General features: G+C 41.0%; 1 protein-coding gene across 1 annotated transcript; it reads left to right on the top strand.

Annotated features, from left to right (window-relative positions):
• The first annotated feature begins 1277 nt into the window (after positions 1-1277).
• Mmp12 (matrix metallopeptidase 12) lies at positions 1278-11942 on the top strand. Its single transcript, XM_048434716.3, has 10 exons — positions 1278-1870; positions 2994-3241; positions 4131-4279; positions 4396-4524; positions 7007-7168; positions 7517-7640; positions 8945-9078; positions 9552-9711; positions 10909-11012; positions 11529-11942. Exons 1-10 carry the CDS (start codon positions 1790-1792, stop codon positions 11627-11629), a joined length of 1392 nt encoding a protein of 463 aa, XP_048290673.3. The 5' UTR covers positions 1278-1789; the 3' UTR covers positions 11630-11942.
• The last annotated feature ends 9693 nt before the right edge of the window (positions 11943-21635 follow it).

Genomic DNA, 21635 nt, shown 5'->3' with positions numbered 1-21635 from the left:
TCATTTCCTTTACTGTCCTACATCCAGATACAGCGATAGGCACTTGCTGAGTGTCTATTACCCTCAAGGCAGTTTTCATCACTAAGAATACAAAACAATCAACAGACAAAAACCCTGCATTTTCTCACTTTCTAGCCCAACACAGTTGTCGTCCTCTTATGATTCTTGAGCTAAATTAAATATTTGAAAGGGTAAAGTTCATCACATTATCACTCTCTTTATGAATTCTTAAACTTCACCTGCTTACAAATTCAATGTCTGATAGTCTCCATTAAGGTCAAAGGGAAGGGACTGGATAATAGTGAGCCGCTGTCCTGCTACTAGAGTGCTTAACCCCCTGTCACAATTGCACAAGGAGGTTAAAGAGTATTGTTCCCATTTCAAATTGATCACCTAGAAATCAAGCCACAGAACAGGAAAGAGACAGGGGTATTTGGTAAGGATACAGGGAGAGTGTGGTGTGTCAGGTGGGGCACCTTCTCTTTCTATCTGAGGAGAGGAGAGTCCAGACCTCTAATGTCTTTAGGAAAGGGAAACAAAGGGCAGCAAACAGAGGACACATGTATATGGAGAAGCCATACTGGATCTGCTGTTTTGCATGATAACCTAAAAGTCAATATTTATTTGTTTATTATATATGTCTCTGTGAGTGCATTCATGCCATAGTAGGCATGTGAAGTTCAGAGGACAACTTTCAATCATCTGTCCTCACCTTTCACTGTGTGGGTTCCTGAGATCAAACTCAGGTCATCACGTTTTGGAGCAAGTATTTTTGCCTGTTGAATCATCTCACAGGCCCCTAAAAATGAATAAAAATCAACATTAGGAAATAGCCATCATGTCCCCGTCCAGCAGATTGGAAGGAGTAGTGTCTACATTACAACCCGTTTGTTCACCCCTGTGTTAGACTCTTCATCTGGAAGCTGCTTAAAGGGGACTGAACAGAACCCTGTCCACACAACTCACAGTCCAAAATTCTACTTCAGCAATTTTACTCCTTCTTTGGTAAATGTTTCCTTTCTTTAAATACTTCATTGACTGAAAGGTGGAACTGTGCAGATGAGATGGTTGGGTTGGGGTTGGGAGAAGGAGATGGCGAGGCTGCAGAGGGAAGTCTTCCCTACGCACTCCGCCAGGGCTGCGCTCAGGCTGCCCACTCTTGCCCACCCCAGGCTGTATGGGTGAGGAGGAAGTGAGCTCCAGAAGCTTTGCAGACATCCAGCTGGGGTTGGTTTCTGCTCTAGTGTCTGAAAATCTCAGTCCACATAAGAACCTAAGCGTCCACACAGAGCAAGTATCAAAGCACACTGCTGTCCCAAACTTTCTCTTGTGTGAACAAAGGTTTAAAGTTTTAAACAAATAGAGGATTTGTATATCCTAGCAAATTTTTTCTTCACACATTCTTTTAAAATTTCCTTGAAAGCACTTCATCAATAATTGGAGAGAATTGACAATCCCAAGCTTTCCAAAGCTTTACTAGCAGAGTCGTCTTGTGTGTTTGGTAGATTTGCTGCTCTCAGGTCTTACCTGTGCTTGTGAATGAGTAGCTCAGGCTCCTTGGTTATTTTGAAGAAATGTTAGACATGCTTAGGTGAGTGATGAGTTAGATGACAGTCTGACCCACTGTTCACATGATCCTGGAGGAAAGCAAGGGATGATAACAACGGTGAGTCACTCCGAGACTTCAGGTTCGCAGATCCAGTCTAAAGGGCTATATAAAGCGGACTTTAAGGGAACTTGCAGCACGGGAGCAGAGTGAAGAGAGCTGTGCTGGACGGAGCTGGCCACAATGAAGCTGCTCGCCCTCTTCGTGCTCCTGCAGGTGTCTGCCTCTGCGGCCGCTCCCGGCAATGAACGAGAATTTGCTGAAGTAAGTACTAACAAGATTGCACTGGGCAAATCTTTCCTGATTTTGCAAGTTTTGCAATATTTACAAGTTTTGTTTTGAAAAGTATGATTTGATTTGAAAAGCAGCAGAGATAGCTGTTTTTTAAGCATTGTTTTTGTTTTTCCACAGAGGAATATCAAAATGAATGATTGTTTTGAAAGAATATTATTAAATCTGTGAATAATTGTGCTGTCTACAAAAAGCTTTGGGTAAATAATTTTAGCCCAATATAATAGGACCACATTTCTGATAGAGTGTTCTGTTTCCTCTCCTACCCCATTTTGTCTTTCATTTGTAATTTAATGTCCATTAATGATGTGGGATTTGGACATGGCTTAATCTATACAGCCACTTTAAATTCTCATAATAGTTACAGCAAGCTCCCTCTATGCTCACTTATCTCACATATTTATTCATAAGTGTTTTAAAATAAGATTTGAAAAATCTTACATTTTATAGTTAAGAAAATTGAGCTCTTATTTTCTAAAATTGCATACATTCCTTTTTGAGACAGGGTCTGCTGTGTTGTCCAGTCTGGCCTTGAACTCCTGGCCTCGGGTGCCCTTCTGTATTGGCTCAGCAGTTGGCTCTATTTTCTAACATTATTTTTACTTTGAATTTTCCAAGTCTTCCACTGTGTCAAGATGTTCCCCCATACCAGAGACAAACCCAAACCTTCAAGCATGCTAGGCAAGTGCTTTGCCACTAAGCTACATCTCCCAGCTAAGTAAACTTTCAATGCCAACCAAAATGGTTTAAGTACCCTAACAACAAAGATTTTGCCACTTACAATGTACCCTTATACACTAGATGTCAAAATGGCTTCTAAAACCCAAGACACAAGTCTGAAGAAGCAGAAAAATAAATAGCTTTTCCACTGAGCTCTTGGGAGTCAGACTAATTATTTGTGACATGCTTAAATATCTTAGGAAGTTAAATTTCTTTCTTATAATTGATTGTTTACATAATAATAATGTAGGTTGTAACTAAAATATGTGGTTCAGGAGCACCAGCGTACTGCTGACCATGTTTGCATGGCCCCAACAGAAACTGGGCTGTGTACAGTGTACAGTGTAACTGGGTTCATTACTTGTGTTTTGTTCAGAGGTACTTGACAAAATATTATGATTTTGAGGAGGACAGAATTTCAATGACAAAATCAAAAGTCAAGAGGAACGTCCTAGAAGAAAAACTCCAGGAAATGCAGCAGTTCTTTGGGCTCGAAGCAACGGGGCAGCTGGACAACCCTACTCTGAAAGTAATGCACACCCCTCGCTGTGGCGTGTCTGATGTGCAGCACCGTGGCGCAGCGTCATTGAGGTCAATATGGAGGAAGCATCACCTCACCTACAGGTAATGCCAGCATCTGACCCAGTGAATTTTTCTTTCCCATGCGTGTGGCTTTGAGAAACCTGAAACATTTAGCTATAGCAAAGTTTTAAGACTAAGGGTAGCCTCTGTGTGCTGTTAACACAAAGGCATTCATTGTTTCCAGGCCGGCGTGATGACTGGGGGAGACAGTGCTTGTCATACAACCGTGAGGATCAGAGTTCAGATCCCTAGAAACTACAGAAAAGCCGTTACAGGCACAGGAGACGGGGATCGGGGAGGCCCAGAGCAGGCTAGACTATTTGAATCAGGGTCTCTGGTTTTGGTTGAGAGACTCTACCTCAACAAGTAAAGTAGAGTGTGATTGAGGAAGACACCTGAGTCAGCTTCTGACCTCTGCGTGCACTTACACACTACACTCACACTTACACACATATGAACATGTATATGAACACAGGCACCCCCCCCCACACATAACTCATTATCTCTATAAGGAGAGCTGTTCTCTAAAAGAAGACTTGCAGTCATTCGCTAGACAACCAGTCCAGAGCAGAGCAGACAAGCTGCAAACAAAGAGAATGAATCTGAATAGAATACAACTAAGACAGGTGAAGTATGTAGAATATTAAAGATGGATAAATATGGAATTTGGGCACAAGGGGTATTTGTGTTTATGAAACTAAATCCTTCACGATAATTACCAGTAATTTATCTGGTAAACTAAAATATATTTGGATTGATAAAATAGTTTTCTGAAGAAAAAATGGTTTGAACTTCAAAAGAGTATTTTTTACATGGACTGTCAGTATGTGAAGACATTCTTCCTTCAGGTGTGGGTGCAGAACGCAGAGACTAGAAAAGACAAAAATGACCAGTGGTGTCATGCTTGTTTTTCTATCTTTCTCTAACACAGAATCCTTAATTACACTCCTGACATGAAACGTGAGGAAGTTGACTATGTATTTCAGAAAGCTTTTCAAGTCTGGAGTGATGTGAGTCTTCTGAGATTCAGGAAGATTTATGAAGGCGAGGCTGACATCATGATCCTTTTTGCATTTGGAGGTACGCAACCTATGTTGTGGCAGCATCATTCACTACACCATGTGTTGCCACCAAGTGCATCTCTCATGCCTTTTGACAGATGTAGCTAACTATTGACTTTCTTTCGTTTTAAAAAGTTCATGGAGACCCCAATGCTTTTGATGGAAAAGGTGGTGTACTAGCCCATGCTTTTTACCCTGGACCTGGCATTCAAGGAGATGCACATTTTGATGAGGCAGAAACCTGGAGTAAAAGTTCTTCTCAAGGTAGGAGAAAAAAAGGAAAACTAATCATAACTAGATTTACAATAGGTCCTGATCTTGAAAGAATGCATTCTTACAAATTTTTATAGCCTTAAATAATTATTGTAGTCTTAAATAATACAGTCTGATTGCTCATCTCTAAATCACATTTAAGACTTAATACATTTAGCCCAATTTTTCCTCATTGCAAATCAGAGTTACTGTGTTTGATTATGTTAGAGATCAACTATATGAACCACTGGGATCATATGAGCAAGTTCCATAGTATTAACTCTTGGAAAGACAAAAGCTTCTGGTTGGGCTTTGACCAGTAAAATCTATAAACTTAAGGGCAAACAATTCTGTGATTGATTATATACTAATAATTTCTTAGATTCATGATGACCTGGAAAGATATTTATAGAAAATTTATAGATTCTGATGGAGAAGTACAGGCTCATATGTAGTCTTGGAGCCTTGCATTCATCATGTGATACCATTTTCAGAATGTTCAATTAATCAGTTGGGACTGTAATTCACTATTCCATTCAGATAATGGGAAATGAGGTTAACTTATTATTATTATTATTGTTATTATTATTAGCAATTCATAGTATAAGAAAATTTAAGTCATCATCTCAATAGCTTTTCTAATATCTTTTGGAAATTCTCAATTTCCAAAATTGTGGAAAACATAGGGAAAAATTCAAGAATATAGTCACTCTGCCCTGAATACCTTCTCTCATTGATTTTTCATGTGATGTATAGCTATATTTTCATATATACCATTTCTACCTGGAAGATAGACACATAGCCTTCAGATTTGACTCTGATACACATCCGAAAACTTATCAAGTTTTTGATAAGGGTATTTTGAAGACTGCAGAGGTACATCATGCATGGTTCAGTACTTGTTGGACTATAAATTCTAAACCAGACGGGTTCCATATGCCTGAGTTTTTTCTGGGGTCATATAGGGGCTATTTGTAAACTATTCATCAAGTGAGAACGTTTTGGAATCCCAATGGACCCTAGAAATGTGAGTTGCTCTTGTCTAAAGAGACCAAGCAAAAGCAAGTTTGTGCAAGAACAGGGACAAAAACATGTACTATTGGCTCCTGGCCTTATTCTTAAAATTGATTTGAGTCTATAATCTTAAAAAGTGTTTTTGAAAATTCTATCTATGTGGCTCAGGCTGGCCTTAAACTCAGAGTCCTCCGTCATCACCTTTCTGAGTTGGATATAGACACGGAGTACTAAATCCAGTATTGACATATTGTTTTGAACCAGTATTGAAGAGTTTGATCAGTGCTTGTTGGTTTCTGTTACAGTGTTGAGTAATATTTTTGATTAAGAAACAAAAAGGACATACAACCTAACAGAAGCACCAGACAGACAGAAAGTCCTGTTTGAAGATCAAGACTAATGGAGCTAATTGTACAAAACATTATGATCTTGAATTCCTAGGCTTAGCCAATCCCGCTGTCTCAGCCTCCTGAGTGGTTAGAACAACAGACACAAGCTTTAATTAAAATTTAGAAGCAATGTGAGCTACCAAATACACCTATGATTTGTGTTATGAAGATTCATGCCAGAATATGTTCCATTTGTCTGGCAATAAAATGATCCATACCTGTAGACAATTTTGGCTCCAAAGGGACATTTTCAGACATTTTTAGTTGAACGCAGAAGTGGGGATTCAAACTTCCACAGAGTGGTAAACTATCTGTGGCAGAGAATTGCTCTGACAATACTTACCTAGCCTATAATGTCATCATTGAGACTGAGAAAGCCTATTTGAAAATGCAGGGAAATCAGTAAAGGATTCCTAAATGTCCCCTCTACTGTGTTAGATGTATTGTTTCCTTTCAAATGACAAGGCAATGGGCTGGAGAAACAGCTCTATTCCCAGGACCCAGGTCAGACAGCTCACAGCGGCCTGTGACAGTAACCCCAGGCAGATACCAATGTCTGCCCTCTGTAGCTGCCTGCACTCACGTGACACAGCATATTCACAAGGGGATAACTTCCAGCCACTTAAGGCTGGACTCCTCTCACGGGGGTGGAACCGGGCCATGTGTAAAAGATCAGGCAAAGGAAGATGCCCCATTATCTCATTCATCTTGAGACATGAGAAAAGTTAATCTCATAAATGTCGAGAGGAGAATTGTGGGTACCTGATGAAGAGTAAGGGGAGTTGGGTAGGTAATGGTTGATGCACCGGTAATAAGTCACAGTCAGGAGCATGGAGTGCTAGTTTTGGAACTGCGGTGCAGCAATACAATGGTAGACAATAGTAATGTTCCATTTACTTCAAAAGGCTGGAAGAAAGGATTTTGAGTATTTTTACCACAAATACATGGTACATACCCTATCTTGAACTTTATACAATAAGTGTAGGCATCAAAACATCACATGGCACCTTATAAACATGTACAGTTTCTTGTGTGAGTTAAATAGAAAGTGATAAAGTCCACAGCTTTCTTCTCACCTTCTTGCTTCTTAGGTACAAATCTGTTCCTTGTTGCTGTTCATGAGCTTGGCCATTCTTTGGGGCTGCATCATTCCAACAATCCAAACTCAGTCATGTACCCCAGCTATGGTTTCCTTAACACCAAGACATTCCGCCTCTCTGATGACGACATAAGTAGCATTCAGTCCCTCTATGGTAAGCTGAACCTCATAGTTTTATCAATAATCTCTCATATCTATATTTGGAAATTTTGCTCTTTTGTTGCACACCCTGTGAGATAAGCTACACAGACACTGTCTTCATTTCCCCTCACATCTGGACCGTTTTCAGAGCAGTGCCACCCCGGCTCTGACGGAAGTAAATTCAATTATTCTCTTCTGTGATGCTGTAACTAAGAGGGATAAAGTCCTCGGGGCACACTTCTCATGAAGTTTATAGGAAACATGACTGCTTTGTATTTTCCTTTAAGGAACAGAATATTTAAAAAGAATAGCTATTCCTGCTACAGAATTCCCAGAGTTGAACATCAAAATGTCTTTTTAGGAGCCCCAGTAAGAAGCCCACCTACGGCGAATCCGGAGCGTCCCCTGCAGACTATCTGCCGGCAACGCCTGACCTTTGATGCTGTCACCACAGTGGGAGATAAAATCCTCTTCTTTAAAGACTGGTATGGTTATTTTCATACCTAATCAATGCTATAGGCTGTGGGGTTAAATTTGGTAGTTTTGTTTTTGTTTGTTTGTTGTCAGAAGGTATTTGGAAGAATGTAGATCAAATTTGTGTGGCAGGAACTTGGACTGATTCTCAAGTTTTGGAGCGATCTTAGATTTTTGAAGTAGAGAATTGTGTGATACTGTTTGTGTGACTAGGAAGCTAATGTATGAAAAAATTAAATTTGTAGTAGGATCTGGATGGAGAATTAAAAGACAGGAAGTGGAGAAGCCCAGGTTAGAAAGGATGTGGTATCAGGTACTGGGGAGATGGCAAAGTACAAGATGTTCAAACAAGAGGACCTAAGATCAATCCCCACCCCCACATAGACACATTCAGGGGCAGCTGCATGGACTGTGAAATCCCAGTGTGCAGCAGAGGAAAGCAGACTCACTGGGGCTTGTGGAGTCTCAAGCAGTCTAACTGAACCCAAAATCTCCAGGATTAATGAAAACATATGTCTCAAAAGATAAGGGGGAATGGGTGAGGAAGACACCTCAAGTGCACACATATACACAAACATATCCATATACACAAACATGTACACATATATCCATATACCAACAAATGCACACACACATAAACACATACATACATACACACATATATACATCACAAAAATATGCACATACATATACACACAACACACATATACATATATGTACATACATACAAATATACACACATGCCTACATACACATACATATGTCCACACTACACACATATACATACACACACACACACACACATATATATATATATATAAACACACATGTACACATTCACACATATATCCACACATACACAGGAATTAAGACCCTAAAAACCTCCTATGTAGACCTCTTTTTGTACATGGAGAACTCCAGAATGGCTCCCAGTTTTCGTGTTGGAGCAGAGATGGAGACAGAGGCTGGGTTGGGGGAGGCCAGTGGGGAGGCTGTGTGGGAGGGAGGACGGATGCTCCTGAGATTGTAAAACAGCAGCTTCTTCCATTACCAAACCAGCGACCCAGTCAGGAGACTACACTAGGATCTTAGATCCTTGGAGTCTAGACTCTGGGTTTTTGTTGTTGTTGTTGTTGTTTCCTGTTTAACCAGTGTCACTACCAGAATTCACTAAGTCTCTCTTTCAGGGTGTTCTCACACAGACACTCATGGAATAAAGTGTGAGAATCAATACCGAATCATCTCACAAGTTCCCATTTGTGTTTTGAAGGAGTCTATAGCAATTTTCACATATATTAAATGCATTTCATGTCAGGTTCTTCTGGTGGACATTACCTGGGAGTCGCGCCTCCAATATCACTTCAATTTCTTCCATGTGGCCAACTGTCCCGTCTGGTATCCAAGCTGCTTATGAAATAGAAAGCAGAAATCAACTATTTCTTTTTAAAGGTAACGCCAATGCTTGGTTCTGCCACTGAGAACATGGTAGAAAAAGGTACCTCTTTTTATAATTAGATACTAAAAACAGACTCTAGACTTTGGTAATCATGTCTCTAAATGATAAGTCAACAGTTTATATAAAATCTCAACTATACAAGAAATATACGCAGCCTTTTGGATAGATGTATGAAATATAAGATAATGGCACTTAAAAGTATCTAAACCATAGAGCCATAGGAGGTAAAAAAAAATTACTGAGAACAAAAACAGGGTGGGTTGACATTACTCAGTGACAGAGAACCTGCTTACCATGGATAGAGTCTCAGATTCGTCCCCATCCCCCCCACCCCCGCCCCAGCCAGCACAAAAATTAAAATGAATATTAGAACACTGCACAAGAGAGATGCTTTACAGTAAGTCAGTGTTTCTAAGGTTTAGTTTTCGGTGCAATTCTGTTGTGCCCTTTGTCTTTGTCTTCGTAGATGACAAGTACTGGTTAATAAACAACTTAGTACCAAAGCCAAGCTATCCCAGAAGCATATACACTCTGGGATTCCCCAAGTCAGTGAAGAGGATAGATGCAGCCACCTTTGACCCATCTCGCCAGAAGGTTTTCTTCTTTGTGGATAAGCAGTATTGGAGGTGAGTCACAATGGCATCTTCTCTATGGAAGCCTCAAATGCCTTTGTCTTTCTTGGGAGAAAGATCAGAGAATATGGGTATAAAATAGTCACTGCCCACCTGGTTCTTTTCTCCGGGTTTCTGATATAATTTAATTTTGGAGTGTGTCTGGGCTCCAGGACTCCTTCCCATAACTGGTGGACCCAGAAGACAAAATGAGGAAGCGGCCCTTTGAGTGGCAGGGTGCCAGCAGGAGGCCGGATGCACTTCACCGCTAGTCTGGTTTCTCACTCCCCTAACACTGAAGAAGGGGGATCATCCTGCCCTCTGCTAAGGAAAACAGTCAGGAGCCACATCGTTTGCATGTTTGACACAAGACATAACAGAATATACTAAGAGAGTAAAACCTCTAGGTTTTCTTGAATATTTAAAATTCAACATCTAATTTCAACTGAATGCCGTACATTTGTGACAAAAATTGGTCTGCCAACTTTAGCCTTGTTTGAAAAATAGGACTTATAATTTCATCAAATCAAACTTTCTGGAGAGGTGACAAATAGGACTAATTTGTTGTAATTCGACATTCTTAAAAATTTGTCTGACTACTGGCTCCCTTTTACACTTCCAACTGACCAAAGTATTTCCTTTTCCTAAATACCAGAGGGCCGGGTCGAGCCAGTAATGGTTGGAGAGCTAAACTGAGTGAAAAATAAGACAGAAGCAAGTTGAGACGTCACATGGAAGTCTAGAGAAAATTGACTCTTTCTTTTCTGTCAGGAGAAGAGACTTTATGGAAATCTAGGGCCTTGCTCTCCAGTGTGGATGTGATGGGTTTTACTGTTTGTTTTTCTTTAACATGGATGTTCAAAACCCATTGATTCCATGGCCCTTAAGACCCCTTCTTTTCACCATGGGAGAAAATAATTGATATGTGTCTTGCTAGAAAGAATTTGCAAAAAAATGGGGACAGGCAACTAAGAGGGCTGTCACATTTCAAGCCCTTGTCAATGCCGGATGGCATGGGAAAGGACTGAGGAGCCGGGAGGGAGAGCTCTGACTAGAGTCATGGTCCAAGTTTTGAGTCCTGTGATAACCTAGGGAAAATCAGCCAATGTTAGGTCTTTGCAGTTTTCATCAGTACATTTAGAACACTTTCAGGAAAGATGAGCGTGTGCTTCATGTTATAATGTTCATCTCCTCACTGTGGTCCTTCCTCAGGTATGATGTGACGCAACAGGCCATGGACCCGACTTATCCCAGACTCATTTCCACACACTTCTCAGGAGTTGGTCCTAAAGTTAATGCAGTCTTCTATTTCAAAAGTAAGTAGACTGGGAAAATATTGGAAATCACATCTTAAAGTATGAAAATGCAGCCTGGGATCCAGCATGGGTACAGGGTGCTCCAGCCTGTGGTGTGAATATGTTCAGCTTCAGCCTGAGCAAACTCGCCTGTCAGCGTCACAGCGCAATGGCCCAGCCCATATTGTATGGGATGAGCTGTTTGACACATTTAACAAGAATAGAAACCCCCATTTTGTTCATTATTCTCTCCTACTAAGTGGACTGAGACTTATAAACAAATCTGAGTTCACCCTAGCCCTATCCTCCTTAAAGATCCATGTGTGCCTGACCTAGACCCTGTGTCCTCTCCTAAGACCTCCACCCAGAGAGTGGCTTGCTGGAGGGGAGCATCAGAGCAGGGTGCACTGCCAAGGACCCCTAACACTGACATCACAAACCACACCTTTTGTAGTCCAGATTACCTTTAAAAAACAGCTCTAGGTTTTAAAGGAGCACAAGGTAAGACTTAAAGAATTGAATTTGTTTCCATTTTAGGATACTACTACATCTTCCAAGGAACCACGCAACTGGAATATGACCCGCGGTGGCACCGTGTCACAAGGAGGATGAAGAGTACCAGCTGGTTTGGGTGCTAGGAAGGACGCAGTGAAGGATGCTTGTCCGTGCAATAAGTACTTATTCACCATGTACTACATTGCAGCAATGTAACATGAAGCAGACCACAGATAACTGTTTACACAGAAAAATGCCTTTACAAAAGTTATCCTCTTTTGATAAATTTTTCAGTTGATCCTCTTCTTAATTTTGAAAGCAAATATCTTCAAAGACCTCCAGGTTTGCCCATTGGTTGTTTTTTTAACAACCATCAAGTTGGAAAATTAGAATTACTTCTCTGTCTTCACTGAAATTTAACATGGATTATTTTTGTAAATAAATTTTTAAAAATTATTTGGCTTTTGATTTTTTTCTTTAAAAATATTGTGTATATTTGACTTCATATATGTGTATGTACCACATGTATGCAGTGTTGGTAGAGGCCAGAAGAGGGCACCAGATCCCTAGAAACTGGGGTTACAGATAGTTATGGGCAGTCTTGTGGGTGCTGGGATTGAAACTATATCCTTGGGAAAATTTGTCTGTGCTCTTAACCTCTGTGTCATCTCTCTGGTCCTTGTTTTTAATATCTTTCTTGAAAAACAGAACGAATTTTGAAAATAACTCTGGCTTCTGCTGTGAAATAATACTTTTGTACCCTGAAAAGATTTGTCACTTGCATTAGTTTAATAAAATGGTGATTGGCCAGGTAGGAAATATAGGCAGGGCGAGTAGACTAAAAGAATTCTGGGAAGAGGAAAGGCAGAGACACAGTCACCAGCCAGTCACAGAGGAAGCAAGATGAAAAATACCTCACTGATAAAAGGTACCAAGCCATGTGGCTAAACATAGACAAGAATTATGGGTGAATTTAAGTTGTAGGAGTTAGCTAATAATAAGCCTAAGTTAATAGACCAAACAGTTTATAATTAATATAAGCATCTGTGTGTTCCTTTGGGACTGAATGGCTGTGGGACTGTGCGGGACAGAAATGTCTATCTATAAATGGTGCCCAAATGTTTGGTAAGAATTTCCACATAAAGTCTGAGAAATCTTAAAAGAAAGGATTCTAGATAGATAGGAACAAAGTCAAGCACAACTTTTTGGTAACCATTTTTTTTTCCCAGTAGGCTCTGTTTGCTGTCAGTGACTCAGCGTTAGGAGCAAAAACTGCATGGTGGCTCCTTTAAGAGGCACTGTCACCAAACACTTAACTATTGCTTATGAGCAGCCAGTGACATGTTTCTTGGTGGTGGCATAGACCTAGAAATTCCACAGAGTTGTGGCAATAAACGTGGCTCCCACCAATGCTTCTACCATGAAGCTAGACTCTCAGGAAGCCGAGGAATGGACTGAGTCAGTCACCAAAGCCATAGCTTTATTTCTAGCCATACTGCTTAGCAGATTAAAGACTCATGTGCTAAGAAAAGATAGAGATGTACAGTAAAGATGGATTCAGATGAAAAAGCCTCTAAATGGTTTACAGTGTGTTTAAAAATATATGTAGACTTGGGAGAGAAAACAAAAAGGACAGAGAAAATCTTTAAAAACAAATAAAAAGAAAGAAATAGAGCAGCTGGGGGTGGCACACACCTTTAATTCCAGCACTTTGGAGGCAGAGGCAGGCGGATCTCTGTGAGCTTGAGGACAGTCTGATCTACAGAGTGAGTTCCAGAGATACACAGAGAAATCAGTGTCAAAAATTAAAAAATAAAAATAAAAAGAGTAAAAAGCCAGCCACATAAAGATAGAAAATGCACAGAAAATCTGGATCCTCTATGTCATTGTGTTGATTTGAATAGTTTGACTTCTGAGAAAGAAACAACGGCTGACAAAATACATTTGATTATAAATGCTGCTGGATTAATCCAAATTACATATTTTGAAAATACCTTGACTTCAAAATTTAAGTCAAAAGATATGTTACCTCAGAGAAGAGGTTTTGCTTTTATCTCAACAGGAAATGAGAGGCTGTGGATTTAATCTGGGTTAAGAAAAATAAGGATTGATTGAGGAAGACCCCCACCCCTGAAAAATCTCCAATAGGAATGGATGGCCCAGATTATCCAATGTTTCAGAGCCACCTCTATTGCAGTTTCCCCTAAGTTCTACATCCAGAACAACCTTTAGACTGTTGACTGAGATGATTCAAACTCATACAATACAACAGTCAGGAAAAATTTTCTTTGGGTCCCCATAAGATGATCAGTGCCCCCAATCATCAGGAAGTAGCCTACAAAACTATGCCCACATTCCCAAAAAATTGGATTATGGATGTTTGTCTTTGTTTAGAGTATTGGTAATAAGTTGTTATGGAAAATGGTCAGGGAAAAGTTAAACAAAGGAGAATAGATTCAGGGTCTTTTTTGAAAAGAAAAAAGGGGAGCTGCATTGGTTTAATAAAATGCTGATTGGCCAGTAGCCAGGCTGGAAGTATTGGCAGGGCGACTAGACTAAAAGAATTCTGGGAAGAGGAAAGGCAGAGACACAGTTACCAGCCAGTCACAGAGGAAGCAAGATGAGAATGCTCACTGATAAAAGGTGCCAAGCCACATGGTTAAACATAGACAAGAATTATTGGTGAATTTGAGTTGTAAGAGCCGATTAATAATAATACTAAGATAACAGGACAAACAGTTTATAATTAATATAAGCATCTGTGTGTTTCTTTGGGGGACTGAGTGGAACAGAAACCTCTGCTTACAGGCTTCCAAATAAAGTCTTTTTGTGACTGTACCAAGAGTTAATAGAGACGTGACATCTACAAAAGTTGGAGCTTAAAGTCCTTTTGATCAATTGTGCAAGGACACCCATTTAATCCTAAGATAAGACAACATCCTCTAGCCTGCACATAAGCCCAAGAATAACTGTAGCATTTAACCAGAGGACTAAGAGGAGAAAGGATGAAATGGATTTCCCTTCTTGTTAGATGTGTTGTGTGACTCCTTGCACATCGGTGAATAGGCGGTACCACTGCTGAGTGGCCTTACAGGATATTAAATCTAAGCCTTCTTAACATCAGGAGGAAATGTGTGTGACTAGCACACACCTCTAAGTTTGCTGTGGGGAAGAGCCCCTCACGCCTGTGTCCTGGCCTTCTAACAGTTTCCCATATTGCCTTGATATTTAGGTTCCCCATCTGATGCACTGTGTATGCTGTAGAGTTTTCCCTTAAAGCTTATGGGTTTGTGAAATATGTTCAGTCTTAGAACTGACTGGTGTCACCACCCAGGTCCAGAAAGTTCTCCACAGCAATGCTTATCTGATCATATTTGAAGAGTGAAGTTGAAGAGATGTGGGGAAGCCGCTCCTTAGCCTTCGTGTCTCAGACAATGTGAGTGACGATCTTCATCATCAACTTGATAGGGTCTGGGATCACATAAGAGACACATGAGGACTGTCCAGAGCAGAGGGGATGGCAGGTTGGTGCATTAGAACACACCCACAATGGGCAGGGCAGCCCTTTGCCCTTATGACGATAGATACGTAAACTCTGGTTGCGAGTTTGCTTTTCATGTTCATAATGCCTCTGTCCAAACTATTACCCAGGGGATTACACAGAATTCCTTAGCCATCATGGTACTCTGCACAGTATTGTTCCGGAACAGGGGACTCATTTCACAGTCGAAGTAGAGTAGCCACAGGCTTATGTTCACGTTCATGGAATTCGCTGGTCTGACCACGCTCCACACAGTCCTGACACAGTTGGCTTGAAGAATACGTTTTCTGTTCAGTGTTAGAGGGCCCTGTGTGTGTAACAAACACTCTCCCTTTAAGCTGTATCCTAGCTGTTAGGATTCTGAAAAAGCCGATGTTGCCAGTTTGGTGCTAGTGTTTCTTTAAACACGAAACGGCTAAGGGCGTCAGCTGCTGCTTTTGTGAAAAGGATATTTCCATTGTCCTTATTCTACTGCCCTAGGAAATATGGCTCTTAAATTACTAATTTTAGTCTTGATAGCAAAAAGATATTTAAAATCCTAAATTGGTGCTACTATTTGCCCATTAACATTGTCAAAATAGTTATTTCAAAAAACATATTATTTATATTACAATGTGACTTAACAGGCTCAAGAGCTAAAATATTTTCTTACCTCCCTCTAGGACAAATGTTTCCTGAGGTGACCTAGCAAACGAAAACTCTTTAAGTCTTCATGACTTTAAAGGACAGAACTGGCCATGGACCAATTGTGAGAACTTCCTATTAATAGGTGGGTTTTGATTTTATTAATTTAAAAATTCTAACATGATCTTTATTTAAAGGCTTCTCTGCCACTCTCTAAGACCATCTTTGCTGGTAAGCATGGCTTTCCTTATGTTTTGTTTGTTTGATTGGTTTGGTTTGGTCTGGTCTGGTTTTGATTTTTCGAGGCAGAGTTTCCTTTTTTCTTTCTTTTATTAAGAATTTTTAAATATACAATCTTTTCTCATTTTATATAGCTATCCTGCTCCCACTTCCTCCCCTCCTCCTGCTGCCTCCACCTTCTTCCCCACCTCACCATCCACCCCTCAGAGAGGGTAAGGCTTCCCATGGAAAGTCAACAAAGTCTGACACTTCACTTTGAGGCAGGCCCAAGGCCTTCCCCCACGTATCTAGACTGAGCAAGGTATCCCTTCAAAAAGACTGTGCTCCTACACGCCAGTTCAAACCCTAGGGATAAAGCCTGGTCCCACTGCCAGTGGCCCCACAGACCATCCAAGCCTCATAACGGTCCCTCACACTCAGTGGGCCTAATTTTGTCCTGTGCAGGCTCCCCCACTATCAGTCCAGAGTCTGAGCTCTCACTAGCTCAGGCCAGCTGTTTCTGTGGGTGTCACCATCATGGCCTTGACCCCTTGGCTCATATTATCACTCCCCCCTACCTTGGGCTGGATTCAGGTAGCTCGCCCCAGGGTTTGCTGTAGATATGTTTCTGCTTCCATCAGTTGCTAGGTGAAGGTTCTACGATGACAATTAATTAATTAATCAGTCTGATTACTGGAGTCGAGACAGGGCTTCTCTGTGTAGCTTTGGAGGCTGTCCTAGAACTAGCTCTGTAGACCAGGTTGGCCTCGAACTCACAGAGATCCTCCTGCCTCTGTCTCCAGAGTGCTGGGATTAAAGGCGTGCGCCACCACTGCCTGGCTTATCCTTATGGTTTTGAAGACATTGTGTATGTCTTCAAGCTCTACTTTTTACTTTTACAAAGTCTAAAATGTTTTAAAATGAGCTCTCTTTTATTTTATTTTAGAAAAAATAGACATTTAAAATTTTTATTTCCTGTTTTTGTGAATTGTCTTCTATTCTGAAAAAGTTCAGTAATTATCTCCTTTGTAATGCATTTTTAACCATTTGATCATCTCCTGAGACTCAAATAAAAAAAACTCATTCTTCATCATAGCTCTTGCTCTTTCAAGCGCTCTTCTGAGTCTTGGTTTTATAGTACTCTGGTGTCCCCGGATCAGTTCTCAGGTCTGTCTTCAAGCTGAGCAGCAGTCTCTTCACCTGCTTGAATTTATGCGACTGTGTATATGTAGTACCTGAAGAGGTCAGAAGAGGGCATCAGATCCCCAGAACTAGAATTACAGATCCCCGTGAACTGCCTACCGTGGGTGCTGGGAACTGAATAACTTGTCTTTGCAGCTCTGTGATCAACTGTTTACCCGTTCATTCTGGCTTTACATTTGAGCCAAGAAGTGATAATTCCAAACTTCCCACTTGATTTGTTTTCAAAATGGACTGGTCATGACTTACTTGCTTGTTGCCTGATCATTTTTGTGATTTTTCTCTCTTACCTCTTTATATTTTAAATTCCCCATGATCTGGTAAGGATTTAATGATTTTAACATTAAGAGACCTTGTCTATTGAAGCTCAATGTTTGCTTTCCAAGGGCTTTCTCTGGTAGAGTCTTGTCCCATTGTGCATTAGGGAAGCTCTGCGAGCTCATTTAAAAACACCTTAAACAGTGTTTTCTTGAAACAAGCTCTCTCTCTGAGTTTAGACCAGCCAATGCTTATACCGACCCACCGCCTCGTCCTCAGGAGCGCCAGGATTACAGATGTGCGCCATCGTGCCCAGCTGTGCTTTTCTTTATCTTTAACATTGTTTCCCAAAAGAATTATGATTTTTTTTCCACTAGAGACTGTCTGGCCTCTTTTTAAAATCGGTGGTAAAAAGCTTAACCACAATATCTTTCCCTAACTTTCAAGTTCTTCGAGTTCAGGATACCCAAAGTCCTCTGCTACAAGCTTCACCCTTGGGGAATTTCCCTTTCTCCTTGGCTGGATTCACTAAAGCCTAATCCAACTTCAGTTCACTTGGTGTGCAGATATGTGTGCCTGCAGGTGTCTGCGTGCCCGTGTAGAGGAACCAGAAAACCCCCGAGACTTCCGCAATCACCATCAAGCCCAGCGTGCACTGAGCAGGTTTATCAGGACTGGCTTTCTGTAGCAGCGCCACTCAGAGCGCCCCATCTGCTATGCTGCACTGAAGTGTGGCTTATCTTTTGATATTGCAAAGAGGTTGAGAGGTAAAGTGAACTTTTTACCTTTACGGCGACTGGTGGCACAGAGGCCCACAGCAATCATAAATTAGAAGATCCCTTTTGTGGCTAACCGCGAAGCAGTAGGAAAGTTAGTTGACCTCACATAATAATTATGGTCCGAGAACTGCCACAATGAAGTCCCTGAAACTTGGTAGGGACTCCACTGGGGTTTGTCTCTCCCCATTTGAGCTGCTCCTTGATCCACAGTGTTTTCTGCTCCTCTCCTTCCGCAGTGGCATCAACTGTCAACTCGACACAGCTTAGAACTAACTGGGGGTGGGAGGGTCTCTATTGAATAACGTTTTATCAGCTGAGTTCACACGCATGTCTTCATTGTTAATTTACTGTGGGGGGCAGCTCCCTTCTCTGTACTACATAAGGATAATATCTGAGCGTGAGCCCAAGCAATCCCAAGAGCAAGCTGGTGAGCATTGTCCTCCATGGTCTCTACAGCAGATGCCCTCCTGAGTCCTTCAGGGATGGACTGTAATCTGAAAACGTAAACCAAAGAGACCCTTCCCTTCCCAAGGTGCTTATAGTTAAAGTGTTTTGTTATAGCAAGAGAATGAAACCAGAACATCTCCTCTGCGGGTACATTTATCACCTTAGAAATGGCTTTCATTTGTGGGGAAGGCAGTCAGGTGTTCTCTCTATCATTTCCCTCATGACAGGCTACTCCAGATCACCCAAAATTTAGGAATCATTACCATAATTTTTATTCTTTCAGATACTGATTTAAATAATGGTCATCATTTTCTAGGGATGTATATATAACTTCCATTTTACATATCAAGTTCATAGGATTAATATTTTATCACCACATTAAGAATGAAGAAAAAGATGGAAGAAATAAGCAATTCGTTTAATTACTTCATTTAATTTAATTTACTTAATTCATTTATAGCTACAAAGTCCGGAAACTGGGATTCAGGCTGAAGCCTCTACTCCCTAACCCATGTTCTTTTTCTGATTCCTCTTTAGCTGTTTCAACTGACAGTCATTTAGCTAACAAGGAGCACGCTCCATTTGTTAGGCATGCAATAAAATGGCTCCTAAGTGATCCACCTCCAAAGTCCTGGTCCTTCTCCATCTTTTGGGAGCAGTTACACTCCCTTAAACATTCTCAGAGTACTGTGTATGTAAGTGAGGGCTGTGAAAACACCCTGAGATGTCTACTTTTGTTTTGTTTTGGGGTTTCTCTGTGTACCCTGGCTGTCCTGGAACTGACTTTGTAGACCAGGCTGGCCTCAAACTCACTGATGTCCATTGGCCTCTGTCCCCCAAGTGCTGGGCAAGTAATAGACATGTTTCACCACCGCCCCGCAAGACTTCTGCAAATGTAAGTATGACAGATTTTGCTTTGGGCTGTCAGCTCACAAAAAAATGACACATATACTAATTATTAAATATGAAAGCTTGGCCTTAGCTTAGGCTTATTCCTAACTAGTTCTTATAACTTAAATTAACCCATAATTTTTAATCTACATTCTTTTATGTGACTCTGTTACCTTGACTCTCTTTCCCATTCTGCTTCCTCAACATCTGGCTGGTGACTCCACCTTTTTTTCCCCAGAGCTCTTCCTCTGTCCCCAGAAGTCCTGCCTAACCTCTTCTTGCCTAGTTAAAGGCCTTCCAACTATTTATTAAGCCAATCACAATGGCATGTCTTCTTATAGTGTAAAGGAATATTCTACAACATGTATGTGAGGCCGAGGGAAAATTTCCACATACATTTTCAGTTTATGACTTTGAACATGTTCCCATCTCTGTATTTGAGCAAACTATGGCTTTAAAAAATGTAAAACAAACAACAGCAAAACATCAACAACAAAAAACTCCAACACCCTGTAAAGTATATAGTAGATTACAAAGGTGCGGGGTTAATACTGTGAGCGAGTCTGATGCTCAATGTGAATTTTGTTGAAAAGCACCAAGGAGTTCATGCACAGCAAAACTTTAAAGATTTGTCTAGGATTTGGAAGTCCGGCTGATCTTTGAGAGGCCAGAGTCTTGGTGTGCTTGTGAATGTTTCCTAGCATATGTTCTAGCCAGGTCACATCTGGGCACCATGAGTAGGAAGGTGGTGGGCAGAACAACTGGGCTTAGAAATGGGATAGGAGACCTTGAAATGCAGAAAGACCATGGGAGGCCCCCCCAAGCTGAGGATTATCAAATATCGAGCGTAGAGACAGAGCTGAAATCAGGTTTTTCTTTTAAATCGCCCCTCTGCATACATGTTCCATGGAATCTCCCAGAGGTTGGCCCTGACCTTTCACCGTATTTCTGGCAGGGTCTCTTACTCTGCCAATCCAACTGGACTGCAGGCTTCTGGGGATTCTCTTGTTTCTGCCTCCCACCTCGACACGAGACTTCTGGGATTACAGACATACATATTATCACACTTGCCTTCCATGTGAGTTCTGCAGATCCACTCTTAGGTCCTCACACCCGTTTGACAAGCACGTTATCCATTAAACCATCTCACCAGTCCCAGAGTTCAGTTTCTAAGAATATGACCATCTAGACAATGAAATGTGGGTTCTATCTGCGTTAAATACTATTAACAGAGTGCGTGAAGGATTTGCATTAATTAAAAAATGCAGCAATCTCTATTTTTGTTTTGGGTTTGACTGTAAAATATTGTGATAATAGATTAGAATAAACACTTTAACACTTTCTGATCTTCAGTGTCTTGATCTGTAAAATGGGCATACTAGTGTTACTTTGCAATGTAGGTTACAAGATTGCACATAATCTGTGCAGTGTGTCAGACACATACTAAGTGATTGGAACCTGCCTTCTTTTCTTTCTTCTTCCGTTCTTTTCCTCCTTTATATTTTGAAACAGGGTCTCATGTATACAAAGCTGACTTTAAACCAGCTTTGTATCTTAAATGTGTGATTCTTCTGCTTCCATCTACCAAGCGGTGGGATTACAAGCATACATTGCCATGCCTGATCTATGCAGTTCTGGAGATCAAACCCAGCGATTCACAGAGATGGGCAGGCACCCGCCAGCTGAGCAGCACCTGGGCATTCACGGAGCCAGGCAGGCACCCGCCAGCTGAGCAGCAGCTGCAGCATTTTTTTTCGTTTTTCTCAAAGACTAATTATGCCATGTGTATTTATGAACATATTGCACTCTTAGAGACCTAGAGTCATCTATCACTGGAAACGTTACTGAATGACGAATGTTCTGGCCCTGGTCTCCTCCTTTCCGCAGTGTGGTTTAATGAGGAACATGCTGGCACACATCAGCACACTGGCATTTTGAGAGCAAGCTTTGCCTCGGGAAACATCCAAGCCAAATTTTGGATGGCCCCGCAACTCAAACTTCCATCTGTCATTCTTACATAATGTGATCCATCCAAAGGATGTGTCACTATTAACAAAGTCATGACTCAAAAGAAGACAAGATTTTCTCAGAGCAGTGACAAAGAAGAACATAACTCCACGGTCACAGATTTTTCACACAATGAACAGTACTAATAGAGGTGTTTGAAAAAGAAAATAAAAACTAAGCCCT

This window comes from Myodes glareolus, chromosome 4 (genome assembly GCF_982192425.1).
Source record: "Myodes glareolus chromosome 4, mMyoGla1.1, whole genome shotgun sequence".
Classification (NCBI taxonomy): domain Eukaryota; kingdom Metazoa; phylum Chordata; class Mammalia; order Rodentia; family Cricetidae; genus Myodes; species Myodes glareolus.
This window is presented reverse-complemented; position numbering and strand designations above follow the sequence as displayed.

What these genes read in the sequence shown, in the direction of transcription:
- Mmp12 (XM_048434716.3), top strand. Translation starts at nt 1,790, where the DNA reads ATGAAGCTGCTCGCCCTCTTCGTGCTCCTGCAGGTGTCTGCCTCTGCG. An exon ending in GAGTAAAAGTTCTTCTCAAG is followed by an intron (nt 4,525 to 7,006) that starts GTAGGAGAAAAA and finishes CTTGCTTCTTAG; the next exon opens with GTACAAATCTGTTCCTTGTT. An exon ending in TCAACTATTTCTTTTTAAAG is followed by an intron (nt 9,079 to 9,551) that starts GTAACGCCAATG and finishes TTGTCTTCGTAG; the next exon opens with ATGACAAGTACTGGTTAATA.